Source organism: Zalophus californianus, chromosome 12 (genome assembly GCF_009762305.2).
Source record: "Zalophus californianus isolate mZalCal1 chromosome 12, mZalCal1.pri.v2, whole genome shotgun sequence".
Classification (NCBI taxonomy): domain Eukaryota; kingdom Metazoa; phylum Chordata; class Mammalia; order Carnivora; family Otariidae; genus Zalophus; species Zalophus californianus.
In genome coordinates, this window is record NC_045606.1 from 91,655,382 (window position 1) to 91,668,746 (window position 13,365).

The 13,365-nt window shown below is 39.6% G+C and overlaps 1 protein-coding gene and 1 pseudogene across 6 annotated transcripts in view; one reads left to right on the plus strand and one right to left on the minus strand.

Annotated features, from left to right (window-relative positions):
• Positions 1 to 526, minus strand: LOC113911784 (annotated as a pseudogene).
• The window catches only part of UBN2 (ubinuclein 2), an 87,577-nt gene that overhangs the window by 29,466 nt on the left and 44,746 nt on the right, over positions 1 to 13,365 (plus strand). For all 6 annotated transcript variants that reach the window (XR_003516392.1, XM_027573383.1, XM_027573378.1 and 3 more), the window contains exons 6-7: positions 2,320 to 2,809; positions 8,074 to 8,144. Coding sequence is in view for 5 of the 6 variants with exons in the window: in XM_027573383.1 (XP_027429184.1) it covers positions 2,320 to 2,809; positions 8,074 to 8,144 (561 nt within the window). In the remaining variant the exon portion in view is untranslated. The remainder of the gene's footprint in view (positions 1 to 2,319; positions 2,810 to 8,073; positions 8,145 to 13,365) is intronic.

Here is a 13,365-nt window from a genome sequence, read left to right on the forward strand (position 1 = left end):
TCAGTCATGCTTCTTATCTTTATTCTTGAGCTCCAGGTAATATTCAGCCCCTGCAGCTACCACAAATGCAGTAAATCCCCATTTGAATCCTTTTAACAATGCACAAACAAAGGAAACATTGTTTGCAAAGGCACCCGTGTATCTCCAAGCTCCATTGCGCCCCATGGATCCCTAACCCTTGTGCAGTCAGCTTCTCCTAGACAGTTTCTAATGGTGTCCCTTCTATCTTCCATTGTTTATAATCTGGAAGTTTGACGACGCCTGGGTGGCTCAGTCGTTAGGCATCTGCCCTCAGCTCAGGTCATGATCCCAGCGTCCTGGGATCAAGTCCCGCATCAGGCTCCCTGCTCAGCGGGAAGCCTGCTTCTCCCTCTCCCTCTCCCCTGCTTGTGTTGTCTCTCTCTGTCAAATGAATAAATAAAATCTTAAAAATGTGTGTGTGTGTGTGTGTGTGTGTGTGTGTGTATGTAAAATCTGGAAGTTCCAGTTTACTATGGCCATTTTCATGCCCATATCTCTGGGCCATGTCTGACAGCAATCTGACCTCTCACGACACTCAGTATTCAATGTCATCTTAGATTTTAATTAATTAATATTGTATTTATTGATTGATAAGTAGAAGACTTTATCATTTTAGAGACTCATGGTGTTTTAGATCAGATTTACATATTAGTTCATTAAGTATTTTGCTCATTACAACTTTTTGCCAACAAGAACCAGTTTGAAAAGATGGTATAAACCTTGAACAAATGTTTTCAACTTTTTGTGCTAGAACTAAGCTTACTAGATGCCTGGGGATTGAGGATTGGCAGTAGTCTTTGTATGAACAATTTATAGTTGTTTTACTATTTAAAAAGTCAGTTATTTAGCTCTGCTTCACACTTGTAACTTGTACAGTGTAACTTCACACTTGTAACTTTAGGTAATGATATTGTCTCTAAAAATCAAGTAGAATTTCTCAAAAGAGCTATAAGAATAAAATGTTTGTACCATGCATTCATAAAATTACCAGTTCTTGCTTCTCCATGACTTTTTTTGGAGAACTAAGGGGCAGAAACTTTGAGAGGCTTGATTTTCTTCCCCTCCTTACCAGGGGAGGTGCATGTGAATTTTTTGGGTTATCAGTATTCAAAAGGATATAGGGAGGTATTTATCATCCTGTAAGCATGAGATTTTAGTGACCCCGGAGTCATTAAGTAATTAAGGAAAAACATATATTACTAATGCATATATTATTTACAAGTAAACTTCTTTGGGAACAAAGTCTATAATGCCTTTTATTGAATTTGTCATTTTCTCAAATTCATAGCTTATTCATGCAGCAAATATTTATTAAGTACTTGTATACCAGGTATTCTTGTGGTTTGGAGTATATAACAGTAAATGAAACATGGGCTTCCCTTGAAGGTACAAATCATCTTTTTTGATTCTGTAGTGCGCATAGAAGAATATAAGCCATAGAATGTAGAAAAGATGTCTAGAGAAAGTGATAAACTGAAACTGAAACCATCTTTTCCCCATGGTTTCTGTAGGGAGAACATTGTCATAGAAAATTACCCATATATGATTGCTTCACATGGCTGTTCCCAGAATGGAAAGTGAAAATGATCAGAAAGTAGCAGCAGATAGAATAGGGTCTAGAAAGATTTTGCATTTCTTTGGCAGTTTGTAGCACAAACCACCTGATGTTGGAGTGCCTGGTTGGCTCAGTCGTTAAGCCTCTGCCTTTGGCTCAGGTCATGATCTCAAGGTCCTGGGATCGAGCCCCACATCGGGCTCCTCGCTTAGCGGGGAACCTGCTTCCTTCTCTCCCTCTCCCCGCCACTTCCCCTGCTTGTGCTCCCTGTCAAATGAATAAAATCTTTCAACAAACAAACCCCACCTGGAGTACCAGTTTAAAGTTGTACTTGTGTGAGCTCTGGTTGTAAGCAACTCTGTTTTCAGCGAAAGTGTATTTCTTTACTCGGTTAATTTCTTAGGTGACCAATTTATAGAAGTGCCTAAGAATGTGAACATTCCAAAAGGAGTACTAAGTTTAACTTCATATATTCTCATAAACCTGAGCTACATTCAGTTTTGTTTCTTTCTGTTAACTTTAGTCCATTCATTTTCTTCACTCTGATGGCCATTTACCTATCGACCTTTCCTCAGTGACAGTCCAGATGATGAGGAAGATGCTGTGATAAAAGGATAATTTAATAAGAAATTTGCTCTCCCACCTATCAGATGATTGTTTTGATGATCTGTGTCTGCTTATTTACATGAGGCTTTAAACATTAAAATCATACATAGCCTAACAGATGACTTTTTTCTTCACAGAGTTGTGGCTCTAAATTCCCACAAGTCTGAAAAAAAGAAGAAACGTTACAAAGATTCTCTTTCTCTAGCTGCCATGATACGAAAATTTCAGAAAGAGAAGGATGCATTGAAGAAGGAGCCTAACCCCAAAGTCCCAGTGAACTTAATGACCTCCTCTCTGAATAAGCCCCCCTCCACTGCTGTAGTGTTGGGAAATGATGTCTCCGACTTAAATCTGAACAGTGCTGATCCAGACCTCCCCATTTTTGTTGGCACAAATGAACATGAACTGTTTCAGGAAGCTGAAAATGCCCTAGAGATGCTAGATGATTTCGACTTTGACAGATTACTGGATGCTGCTTCTGATGGTAGCCCCCTCTCTGAGTCAGGGGGAGAGAATGGAAACACCACCCAGCCAACCTATGCCTCTCAGGTTATGCCCAAGGTAGTGCCTACACTCCCAGAGGGTCTACCTGTCCTTCTTGAAAAACGCATTGAAGACCTCCGTGTAGTAAGTGTAATAATCCCCTTGTTTCTTATTTGCTACATAAACTTAACACTAAATGCTTTTTGCAAGACAAAAATAATAACCCACAATTCCAGCACCCATATAAAGAACTTACAATTTTCTATATTTCCTTTTAGGCATTGGCTGTACGTATAGGCCTTTGATTTTAAGTAGAAATGTGTATAACTATAGTTATAGCATCATATGGGTGATTGTTTTATTATTTCATCTTATACATTTTTTAAAGATTTATTTATTTTAGAAAGAGGGAGAGGATGCTTGCACAAGCGGGCATGAGGGGGGAGGGGCAGAGGAAGAGGGAGAGAATCCTCAAGCAGGTTCCCCACTGAATGCAGAGCCTGAAGTGGGTCTTGATCCCAGTACCTTGGGATCATGATCTGAGCTGAAATCAAGAGTTGGACACTTAAACGACTGAGCCACCCAGGTGCCCCTCATCTTACAAATAATTTTCAGCATAGGTTTCATAAATACAATTTTTATTGTAAAAAAAAGTCGTGTAAAGACAAAAGAGGGAAGATAGGAGCAAATAGTAACATTACAAAAGTATACCTGAACTTGGTCTAAACTATATTGACATCTAGTTCTTTTATAATTGATTTTTCAGCTAATCCTTTCCAGCTAATCAGCACATTTAGTAAGCATGCATTGTGTTCCTATTAGGACAAACTTGAGAGCTAAGCTTTAGCATGTCACATTAGATACCTCTCTAGATTGACTTGGCTTCATAATCTTTGTTTAACTAGCTGCAAATCCAGATAAATGTCATCACACTTATCCATTTAATCTCAGGGAGATAGTATTTTGACTTAAAATAACATGCCAGTGGGCGCCTGGGTGGCTCAATTGGTTGAGCATCTGCCTTTGGCTCAGGTCATGATCTCAGGGTCCTGGGATCCAGCCCTGGGTCAGGCTCCCTGCTCAGCAGGGAGTCTGCTTTTCTCTTTCCCTCTGCCCCTCCCCCCTCGCCAAACCTAGCTTAAAATGACCTTTTTGATTATTTTGATTATTTTTTTTTAAAAATTTATTTGAGAGAGAGAGAGAGAGCATGGGGGGGGAGGGTCAGAGGGAGAAGCAGACTCCCTGCTGAGCAGGGAGTCCCATGTGGGACTCGATCCTGGGACTCCAGGATCATGACTTGAGCTGAAGGCAGTCTCTTAACCAACTGAGCCACCCAGGTGCCCGATTACTTTAATGTGTTTATTTGAACCCATGCCATATCTTAGTCCTCATTTTTTTCCTCACTACAAAAGTGAAATGCACAATACAAAATGTATTATCATACGTAGGGAAAGATCCCCCATAGTCTGACATTCCCCGCTCCCAGCAGAGATAGCCACTATTAAATTATTTATTTTTCTAGATCTTAATCCATGCATTTGCAAATGGTATAGTACTATAAAAAATAATTACTGGGGTGGTAATGTATGGACTATTCAGCTTGCTTCTTTCTCCTGGGATTATAGTAAACCAACTTAAGTCACATTTTAAAATTTACTAATCATCTTTACATTTATTTCTCATAACTTTTCCTAAAATTTGAATATCTGATTACAGGAATATTAGATTTATTTAATTTTTCTGGTAACTGGCCCACAGATTTGGCTTAGCAATTCTGTTTTTTATGCTTTAGCATTTCTTCTGAAGTGACTTAATTTTAGTTCCCCTGTATTTTTACTTATTTTAATGTACTTCATTAGTCCAGAACTTAGCAAAGTCTGTTAAAATATCTCATTGCCAATATTTCTTAGGTTATAAATTGTGTTTACCATCGTTTTTGCTTTATTTCCATGATGTGTTGTTTGACCCATAGAAGTCTTGATGGCTAGATCTTTGTGATGATTATCATTTGAAGGTGACTTTTTGTGCTATTACTGCCTTTTACCTTGAATTTAGTTTTGTCTGACTTACTGTCTCCTTTCTCTTTATTTTTACATATAGCTTTTCTCATCATTTACCTTCAACTTCTTTGATTTTCTTTATTTTAGCTTTTTTTTTTTTTTAATTTATTTGACAGAGAGAGACACAGCGAGAGAGGGAACACAAGGGGGGGAGTGGGAGAGGGAGAAGCAGGCTTCCCGCGGAGCAGGGAGCCCGATGCGGGGCTCGATCCCAGGACCGTGGGATCATGACCTGAGCTGAAGGCAGACGCTTAACAACTGAGCCACCCAGGCGTCCCTTTATCTCTTTTTCTTATAGACAGCGTGTAGTTTCTTTATTGACCTCATCTGAGTCTTTTCTCTTTTAACAAATGATTTTATCTTTTTACAGTTGTTATAATTATAGTTGATCTTTGTCATTTTCTTTTTTATCCTGTTCTCTTACTGAATTGTTTTCATTCTTTTGCTATTTTCTGTGCTTATTTTTTGAAAAGTATACAATCTGTAGTCTCGGTAATAAGTAGGTTTTTTATTTAATCTTCTCAGCTACTCTGTGTAGGAAATATAGGTATTATTTCCTTTTTATGGTTAAGAAACTTGAGGTAGGTTAAATAGCTTGGTCAGGTCCGTGCAACTAGTAAGTGGTGGAGCCAGAATTTAGCCACAAGGATTCACCTAAGTCCAAAGTATGTATGTGCTTTTTGCTATCCCATGTTGCCTCTCCCTAAAACCTTTAGTTTCCTGTAGGTTTTAAAACGTGTTAGTGCTGTGACCCACATTTTGCAAAATATATATATATTTTTTAAGATTTATTTATTTGAGAGAGAAAGAGAGAGAGAGAGCACATGAGAGGGGGGAGGCAGAGGGAGAAGCAAACTCCCTGCTGAGTGGGGAGCCTGATTCGGAACTTGATCCTGGGACTCCAGGATCATGACCTGAGCCGAAGGCAGTCACTTAACCAACTGAGCCACCCAGGCGCCCCGACTTGCAAGGTACTATTAATAATAACAGCTCTTGGGGTGCATGGGTGGCTCAGATGGTTAAGCCTTTGCCTTCAGCTCAGTTCACAATCTCCAGGTCCTGGGATCACGCCCCATGTCGGACTCCCAGCTCAACAGGGAGCCTGCTTCTCCCTCTCCCTCTTCCCCTGCTTGTGCTCTCTCTGTCTCTCTCTCTCTCTCAAATGAATAAATAAAATCTTAAAAAAAATAAAAATAATAGCTCTTGTTTATTTAGCAGAAACCTGTACTCTGTATTTAGTACAGTGCTGCTATGTCTCACATAGCATTTACCATTCAGGAGACAGCACCCTGATTGGGTTTAAAGTACTTTACCTACTGTGTAGTCTAATCTTCCAACAATCAAGTGAGGTAGGTAGTATTCTTCCATTTAATAGATGAGGAAACTAAGGTTCAACAGGTTAAGTGATTTGCCCAAGGCCCCATAATTTTTGAATGGCTGAGCCATGATTCAAAGTCAGCATTTAAAGGCATTACCGTGGAGCTCCATAGTAGGCACTCTGTCTGCTGTGTTATATGCCATTCAGTTTCACTTAATAACAAAATTGGTTAGTAATGAGTGTGTTCCATCTTGTAAAAGCTTTGTCATATCTTATATACCAAAAACTATTCTCTCTCTCTCTCTCTGTAATAGCCCTGCCAAGTTTAATACAGGCACTCCCTAACTCCTTAGTAGGAAATCATCAGTGAGAAGTTTGATTTCACTTACTGGTATCTATGACTTCGCTATATGTTTTCTTTTGAAATATGAGATGGTATTTTTTCTTTAGGTAAGAAGTCATCCTTGGCTTAAATGCTTATGTCTGTGTGATAAGGAATTGCTTCTTGTGGCTCTTTTCTTACTTTGTAATATTCTTCCACTGTTCAACTTCTTGACTTTTTTTGATTCATTTCTTGAAGTTTAGTTTTCCTTATGCCTTTCGTGTATTTCCACCCCCTGCACATACCCAGTTTTCATTCTTTCTAAGAAGTACTGAGGCCCATCTTAGCAATTTTCTTCTATTTATTGCATGTACAGTTGTCAAATAACTTGGTGGATTGACAGAGTCAGCATATGGCTTGCTCAGATTATTAGATCAGGCTTCTTGATGTTTTATATCTCATGGACCTCAACTACATTGTTTGTGATTTTCGCAGTAAATTTTGCTTATGGTAGGGTGTGCTGGTATACTTGGTTTCTGGTCATCTGGTCGAGGTGACAAACATGAAATTAAGCTCATTGCATGAATTTTTGCTTATCCCTTGTTAATAACCTCGCCTACGTTTTTTTGTTGTTAGTAATTAGGGGGAACCTAGGCTGGCTGCAGTAAGCAGGTATCTTTGTACAGGGTGGCAGTGTTGCGCAGTTGAAGTCAGAAAGCTTGTGGTAGGGCGCTGGGTGGCTCAGTTGGTTAAGCGACTGCCTTCGGCTCAGGTCACGATCCTGGAGTCCCAGGATCGAGTCCCGCATCCGGCTCCCTGCTCAGCGGGGAGTCTGCTTCTCCCTCTGACCTTTTTCCCTCTCATGCTCTCTCTCTACCATTCTCTCTCTCTCTCAATAAATAAATAAAAATCTTTAAAAAAAAAAAAAAGAAAGCTTGTGGTCTGAGTCCTGGATCCACCACTTATTAGTAGTGTGATTTGGGAGCATGTCATGTAACCTCTGACCGATTTAAACTTCCTTGTTTGTATAGTGGGGGCTGTCATACCAATGTCATTGGCTGTTATGAGGATTAAACATGGTAATGAGTATAACATATAGAATATCAGACAGATATTTTGTAGACACTGTCGATAGAAAGTGAAATATCTGCTTATCTTGGAGATCACAGCAATAATTAATAAACCCATGGGTAGTCAAAGTCCACAAGGTACACAAAGCACTAAAAAGTCTGGTACGTATAATTTTGTTAATTTAGCAGGATTAAGAAAAATTAAATAGAGTTAATAGGAAACAATGGTATATATGCTAAATTTGTTTCAACACTCTGTAATTGCCTACTAGTGCCAGGTACTGAGCTGGGTATGGAGGATACAAAGTGATGTAAATCACAGTAGCCCCACCCTCAAGAAGCTTATTCTTTAGTAAATAGATATGGAAACAATGTGTTTATTGGAAGCGATATTGACAGGATGCCTGGGTGGCTTAGTCATTAAGCGTCTGCCTTTGGCTCAGGTCATGATCCCAGGGTGTTGGGATCAGCCCCATGGCTGAGCTCTCTGCTCAGCAGGGAGCCTGCTTCTCCCTTTCCGTCTGCCTGCCTCTCCCCCTGCTTGTGTGTGCGTGCTCTCTCCATCAAATAAATAAATAAATAAAATCTTTTAAAAAAGAAAGAAAGAAAGCCATATTGACAATCTTATGTTTCTCTAGGCTGCCAAACTTTTTGATGAAGAAGGAAGGAAAAAATTCTTTACACAGGATATGAATAATATTCTTCTGGAGTAAGTAATTTTCTTCTTTAATTAAAAAACCTAAAAAGTTATTTAAACTTTAAGAATTCATTTAAACATATAGTTGGTTACAACTGTACAGGTTGATATTATTTTAGATTTAAATGTATTTTTTGTCATTTTATATGAAAATGTGTTTCTGGAACAGCTCTGAGTATTCATATTAAATTTGGTATAATTTTCCTTCTATTTTCATTCAGACTTGGAAAAAATAATTCCATTGGTATATAGCAAGGTTAATTATAATTCATACAAACATTTATAGCCAAATGGAAAGTATGGTTTAATGAAGAAATTCTGGTTGTGAGGTAGGAGAGAGGCAGTGTGGAGAAGACAAAAGGAAAAATAGGAAGGGGAAGCTGAAGGCTGAGATATACTGTACAGATTATATTTAAATTAGTGACAGTTTTTACTGTTAGCTGGAGTATGATACTAAGGAAGCTGCAGGTTCTAAGACTGTGGTCCCATAAGCTGTCCTTGTAAACCTATTGGCTTATAAATTTTGACCATTGGTTTTAGAAGTGGAGTGTATAATTGGCTGCAAGCAGAACTGGGTTAAAAAAGCAATCCTGGAGAAAGAAGCAGATTTTTCTCTTCTCATATGAAAATAATGTGTGCCTGCTTTTAGTGGTTCAGTAGTATTATATACAAAGAAACAAGCAGTGTTTCCTTGAGAGCTTGTTTGGGGGTTCTAACAGGGAGCGCAGCTACTCGTATACCCTTGACCGAAGAACGGTCCTCCTCTATTGGGGAAGGTAGTCCTCTTCGACCGAGCATGCAGCTTCGGGAGGGACGCACATGGAGCGGTGAGGGAGGAAGGGGACACCCGACTAGCCGGCCAGATCAGCCAAATCAACCCTGGTGATCAATGGGGTGACATATGTCTCAGCCAGATCGCCCTCACATCCACAAGCAGTGTTTCCAACACTGTGTGTGAGTCCTGTCTTTTAAATACATATTGGAGGTAGTTTCTCATAAGATACAAAGGATGATGGACTGGTTTGCTTTGATAACTATTTTCTTTTTTTGTTTTTCCCCCTCCCCCTTGATAACTGTTTTAATTAAGCGCAATCTCTCTCTGGAGTACTTAAAAAATCTTTTTTGTCCCCCATGGACCCATGAAACACATAACCTAGTGTGCTACTGGTGTGGTGACAGAGGAATTTCTTGTTCCTGTTCTTCTTTATTTTAGCCAGGGATTTTCAGATTGATTCTGTCTGCCTAGAAGCGAGGCAAATGCTTCCTGCCTGCACCAGCTCCTTTTACACCCCAGATTCAATAAACAGTGTAACCATTACTCATCAGAGCTGTCCCAGATTCCCTAATCAGGAATCTGACTGGCTGCTTTCTCTTTCTACTCGAGAGCCCTGAGTTTACTGGATCAGGTCCTTTTCCTATGACTGACACAGTCCTTTTTTATTTTACTCTTCTGTAAGAGGAACGGACTTTTTCTCCCCTGAGAGAAAGAAAGGACCTTCCTTGGGACATAACATCTCAGATAAGCAGGATATCAGCATTCCATTAATAGGCTTCTCTCTTTCCTTCTTTCTTTTTTTTTTTTTAAGTACTCTCTACACCCAGCATGGGGGTGGAACTCATGACCCTGAAATCAAGAGTCACGTGCTCTACTGACTGAGCGGGCCAGTTGTCCCTCCCCACCTTTAAAAAATGTTATTTATTTATTTATTTATTTATTTATTTATTTATTTAAAGTAGGCTCCATGCCCAATGTGAGGATTGGACTCATGGCTCCTTCAACTGAGCCAGCCAGGTACCCCTCCCACCCCCCCCAACAGACTTCCCTTAAGCCTCCCTGTGTCTATCTTAAATCCTCTAGTTCTGATGGAGCCCATTTTTTTTTTTTTATTTCACAAAGTGTGCCTCCAGTTCTATAAAACCGTACTGTTCAGAGTTTAATGTTTTCCATTTTAATCACTTACTTATGCCCCTGGCCTCTGTTTCTACTTTCCCTAAACAAACATCCCTTGTTTCTCTGGACTGAGTCGATCTTCTAAGGGCACATGGTATGTAATTATTTTGGATAGTAAATTCCGATGAAATTATCCAGGTGTATTGGCTCTGCCTCACCACTGCTTCCTTACGCTGGGCAGAAAGAGGGGTGAGTTTGTTGGAATAGGAAACCTTTCTCTTTTTGCTTAATTGATTTTGACTTGGATCAGCAGATATACAACTTGCCAGCTTGATCTCTTCCCCTATTTCCTCCTTTACCCCCAAGCATACATTGCTAACAAAATCTTGATGTGATCCCAAGCCAGCCTGAGTTGTGTTCAACAGTTGCTCTAAAGTTGTTTAGGGACAGGAGGGATTTACATCCCTCTTGTGTGTTATCAATCAGCACATCAACAGGCTTTTGAATTCTTGCTATAAAGTAAGAACTATTTTGGATTTTGTGTTTGGGTTACTGCTCCCTAAGTCTTTCTTCAGTTACTGGCTTTCAGTGGTTCTGTTATGTGGACAGTATTGGTAAGATATTTGGAATACTTGAGGAAGAATTCAGGAAATTAAGTAGATTCCAGAATTCACTTGGAGTTAGTCAGCTTTTCTTTTACTAGTGTTTTCAAAATGATTGAATGAGATATATATTCTGGGTTTTTATTAAGATTTTATATATTTATTTGTGAGACAGGGCATGAGTGGGGGGGAGGGGCAAAGGGAGAGGGAGAAGCAGACTCCCCACTGAGCAGGGAGCCCGACTTGGGGCTCTAGCCCAGGATCCCGAGATCATGACTTGTGCTGAAGGCAGACAATCAACTGAGCCACCCAGAGGCCCCTATATTCTGTTTTTTTTTTTTTTTTTTAAGATTTTATTTATTTATTTGACAGAGAGAGAGACAGCAAGAGAGGGAACACAAGCAGGGGGAGTGGGAGAGGGAGAAGCAGGTTTCCCATGGAGCGGGGAGCCCGATGCGGGGCTTGATCCCTGGGCTGAAGGCAGATGCTTCATGACTGAGCCACCCAGGCACCCCTCCCCCCAATATTCTGTGTTTTAGGAAGAGGGAGAAGGGTGCCTGGGTAGCTCAGTTGGTAGAGCATGTGACTCCTGATCTCGGGGTCATGAGTTCAAGCCCCACATTGGGTGTAGAGCTTAACTTTAAAAAAATAAATATAAAAAGAGGGAGTTGATGGGATAGGAAAATAAGTCATATATCAACTATGGGGAAATGACTTTCTAAAATTCTGTGTGAAAATACAGGTAAGACTAAGTATTCCTGAGCCAGAAGAATCCTGTTTATAAAGTTGACCATTGCTTCAGCTAGGGATTCCTATGTTGCATTTCTTGGAGGCTTCCTCAGAGGCAAATGAGAGCCCTTGTAAAGATAGGGATATAGGGGCACCTGGGTGGCTCAGTAGTTGGGCAGTCTGCCTTCAGCTCAGGTCGTGATCCCGCATCGGGCTCCCTGGTTGGTGGGAAGCCTGCTTCTCCCTCTCCCACTCCCCCTGCTTGTGTTCCTGCTCTCGCTATCTCTCTCTGTCAAATAAATAAATAAAAATCTTAAAAAAAATATATAGGGATATAATAGTGGGTTTCAAGCTTATTTATTCACAAAATCCAGTGTTTGTCCTCTAATGCATTATCAGCAGATGGTCCCACTATATTTTTATCCATTTAGAACCTGTAGTGATCGCATGTTCATAATTTATTATCAAAGGTTTGAGACCCATCCATCATAACTTTCATGCATGGATATCTGTTTTGCAGATAGACTTCACTTAAAGAAGCAAAAAAACCTGGTGGATAGAAGGAGGCAGGCTCAGGGAAAGTTTGTTTGCTTTAGGGGAAACTTTATTTCTCTGAAATGTGAAATAACTGAAATTCAAACTTTTCATTACCATGTGTTTTAGGTACTTCTTTAGATCTTAGAAGATTGGAGTTCTTAGTGAGAAAAAAAATGTGTGAGGGATGGGTGCTTAAATTATACTGTTCTCAGGTAGGAATTTGTTTATGTTTTGATAGACCGATACAATCCGTAACCTTTAGGGTTAAAATGTTTCTCTGATTTTTACCTAGTATTGGCTTAGGAGCAGGGAGTCAGCTCTTTGTGCTTTTGAGTTTCCCCGCTCTTTGGAAACCACTGATTTTTATACGTATGTCACTGAGTCACTCTGTTCTTACTTCTCTTACGACTTGGAGTTTCTGTTTTGTTTTTTTTTTTTAAGATTTTATTTATTTATTTGAGAGAGAGAATGAGAGATAGAGAGCACGAGAGGGAAGAGGGTCAGAGGGAGAAGCAGACTCCCTGCTGAGCAGGGAGCCCGATGTGGGACTTGATCCCGGGACTCCAGGATCATGACCTGAGCCGAAGGCAGTCGCTTAACCAGCTGAGCCACCCAGGCGCCCTTGGAGTTTCTGTTTTATTTTCAGCCTCAACTAATCTTTAATAATGGGGTAAGCCTAGAAAGCCCCCTGCCCAGAAAGCCACTGTCCTGATTACTCTTCCCCTTAATCTTTAATTAAGATCCACACATAATGTTATTTAACCAAATGTTTATACAAAGAACTCATGACAGTAGTAATTGTTTCCCATATGATCCTCTGCATTTGACCTTCTGGTTCTTAGGGATTCTAAGGATTTTTCCATTTGTATATGTGTTTGACTTCTCTAATACCAAGAATTTTTATTGCCAGTGCTAAGAGCATAGTTTTCCATATTTCGTTGTTTCTGAAATTACAGTGTATCTTGTAAGTGATGGACATATTTGATATGGGAGGGCTTCTTTTCTTCCCCAAAAGCTGTTAATTGAATCTTTGGATTCATCTTCTATTTGTGAAAATTATTCATTAAATCTATCTGCCCCTTCTTCTGTAATAGAATGTGATGATTTGGACATAGTTTGTTGCCAAGAGCCCCAGTTTGGTCTTGGCCTTCAAATTAACATCTGTTCCTATCTTTCTACAATAGCACTTGCCAGATACAGTGTCTTCCATCTTGGAAGAAACCTCAATTATTTATTAGTAGACTTGTCTGGCTGAGAATATGGCGGCTGTTAAAACTCTTTTCCTTTTTTTTTTTTTAATAACTATTAAGTTAAATACCCATTTAACAACTTATTTTTGGTCTAAAAAAACTAATTTACAAACGGAAACAGGAACTGAAGAATTGGAATAAATTGAACAGACTATTAAATATCTAGTTTGTGCAATGCAGGCACAATAAGGGAGACAAAGATGGATGAAAAACAGTCTGTATCT